Source organism: Echinops telfairi, unplaced genomic scaffold (assembly GCF_000313985.2).
Source record: "Echinops telfairi isolate 266 unplaced genomic scaffold, ASM31398v2 ScPeMD7_7457;HRSCAF=8495, whole genome shotgun sequence".
In the NCBI taxonomy this organism is placed as follows: domain Eukaryota; kingdom Metazoa; phylum Chordata; class Mammalia; order Afrosoricida; family Tenrecidae; genus Echinops; species Echinops telfairi.
The window spans coordinates 45,642,664-45,645,107 of record NW_022111357.1 but is presented as its reverse complement, the minus strand read 5'-3'; the positions used below and the strand labels follow the sequence as shown (position 1 = coordinate 45,645,107).

The 2,444-nt window shown below is 58.7% G+C and overlaps 1 protein-coding gene across 1 annotated transcript in view; it reads right to left on the bottom strand.

Annotated features, from left to right (window-relative positions):
* Positions 1-901: 901 nt before the first annotated feature.
* The window catches only part of LSM4 (LSM4 homolog, U6 small nuclear RNA and mRNA degradation associated), a 29,283-nt gene continuing 27,740 nt past the window's right edge, over positions 902-2,444 (bottom strand). The window contains exons 6-7 of the mRNA XM_004705531.2: positions 1,942-2,125; positions 902-1,452 (exon numbers count right to left, since the gene is read on the bottom strand). Of these exons, the coding sequence (XP_004705588.2) occupies positions 1,361-1,452; positions 1,942-2,125 (276 nt within the window). The 3' untranslated portion in view covers positions 902-1,360. The remainder of the gene's footprint in view (positions 1,453-1,941; positions 2,126-2,444) is intronic.

The following is a 2,444-nucleotide window of genomic DNA, read 5'->3' as shown; positions in this document are numbered from 1 at the left end:
CTCTGGCCTATGGGGAATAAAGATGCTCTGGGGTATGGGGCACCCCACTATGGCTCGGGGGGATTTATGAAGCTGGCCTCCAAGCAGGGGGATCCCAACATAGGGCTTGAGGCCACAGGGTGAAGTGGATGACTACAGGTGTGGGTTAGACATGAGACCCGCAGGACACCTGTTCGTTCCAGGAGGCCCCAGAAAGGTTCCCACAGGCCCCAAGGGCAGCCTGGTTCCCATCTTCCCACCAAGCCAGGGCTCTGCCGCCTGAGGCCTGGGTCAGGCTTCCTCAACTCAGCCCAGGGATGGCTGTGGTGCCACAGTGAAGCTGACTCAGGGCAGGCGCATGGCAGGGGCACAGGCCATCTGCACGCAGCTGTGTGGGCAGGGCAGGGAAATGCTGAAAGGGCAGACTAGAAAGGAGCTCGGTGGTATAGTGGTCCGGAGTTGGGCTGCAAACCACAAGGTCAGTGGTTTGAAACCACCAGCTGCTCTTTGGGGGAAAGATGAGGGTTTCTGCTCCATCAAGATTTAACCCTGGAAATCCCTCGGAGGCAGTTCTACCCTGTCTCCAGGGCCTCTGCAAACTGAATCAGCTCAATGGCAGTGGATCTGGTTTTGATTTCGTTAGTGACTGGTGGAGCAGCTACTCTGCAGAGAGAAAGCTGAGGCTCTCGGCTCCATCACGATGATCCAGTCTTAGAACCACCAAGGTAGCTCCACTGTGCCCCACAGGGTTGGTTTAGGAGACGGAGTCAATGAGAATGGGGTGTGGTTGGAGAACGATGCAGTGGCCTGGGGGATAACAAACAGCACGTGAGGCACAGGGAAAGACCCTCCGGAGGCAGGATCCTGAGCTGCACCTGCACAAGCCCCACCCAAAGAGGACATTTGGACAGGAGCCCCGGGATTCAAGGAGTGAGAGGCCAGCGCCTCTGGCTTTATTCTGAGAACACGGCGTAGCAGCTCTGACTCCTCTTCGGGTTTGGAGAAGGCTCTCTGGGATCACGTTTAAGGGTCTCAATGTTATCAACCTTGGTGCACCCAGAGGAAAGGAAACCCACCCGCCTATCGCTGTGCAGGGATCCACCTGGGCCGCTCCACACGTGGGGCCACGCTGTACGCAGGAACTTGAGGATGGGTCCCCCACAGCTACATCAACAAAATCAAAAAACAGTAAGATGGGTGCAACTCGCATTGCTGCTTGGAAACTTAAAAAGGCTTTTCCGATGAGAGTCTGGGAGGAAACACCGACAGGGCTTCTCCAGCCACCTGCCACCTCCGCTTCTGGTCAGGTTTGCACGTGGGCAGAGATGCCACCTCAGGATGGGTTGCGCCCCCCCAAGTCTCAGGATGTGGCAGATGAAGCTCACTGCTTGCCTGCCTGCCGGCCTGGCTTCTTCTCCTGTTGGCCCCTGCCTGTGCCCGGGATCCCGCCACGGCCACGGCCACCAAACACACCTGCGGACAGACAAAGTAGCTGCAGGGGCCGGGTCCCCAGTCTGCGGTCCAGAGACCCAGGACTAGATTCCAAGGCCCTAAGTCTGGCTCTCCATCACCCCCCACCCCCAAGCACACACACACACACAGTGGTTTCCTCATCTCTGAGGACATGGTGGAACAGAAGATGGGTGAGGAGTCTGATCCCAGGCTGGCACAGGGTTTCTAGGGGAGGGCAGATGGGCACCCAGCTCACATCTGCTTGCCCAGGAGGGAGGGGCTGGCTCTCCCCAGGTGGTTCTGACCCTGAGGAAGCTCTGAGCTCACTGATGCTGTGCTTTCCACGGCCACAAGCTCGGGGAGGAGGGAGTCCTGGAGGAGGGCGGGGTGGGGTGGCTGAGGCTGGCACGTGGCTCCCATTACAGCAGTGACAGCACTAGCCAGGAATGTCAATAGTGTGCTGAGGCTCCCAGCACAGGGACAGGGAGGGAAAGAAGGAGGGGGGCCCACCTCGGCCAGCGCCACCCATGCCGCGGCCTTTCTGCTGCTTCTGCTGTTGCAGGCCACCCCGGCCGCGGCCCTTTGCCACCACCTCGTCCTTGACCATGTCGATGATCTCGTCAGGGATGCGCAGGTACTTGATGGTGCTGCCACGGATATAGCACTCTGGCATTCGCCAGAACTTGTCTCCATCCTATGGGAGGGCGGCCACCAGTCACAGGGTGCTGTGCATGGGGAAGCAGGTGCCAAGCGCCCAGGATAGACATCTGGCCCACATGACCCCGGGAGCTCCCTACTCTTGGTCTCAAGATCCCCAGTGTGGGGAAGGAGTGCAGCCTGTTTTACAGCAGAAGAGGGGTGACTGGGTGCCCTCCCCGCTGCAGGCAAACCACAGACAATTCTGAAAGGCAACCCAGGCCCCCTGCTCTCCATGGACTGTGTTGCCACCCCTGTCTCAGCACTCAGCTGCCACACAGCCCTTTCATCTAAAAAAAAAAAATCATTTTATTGGG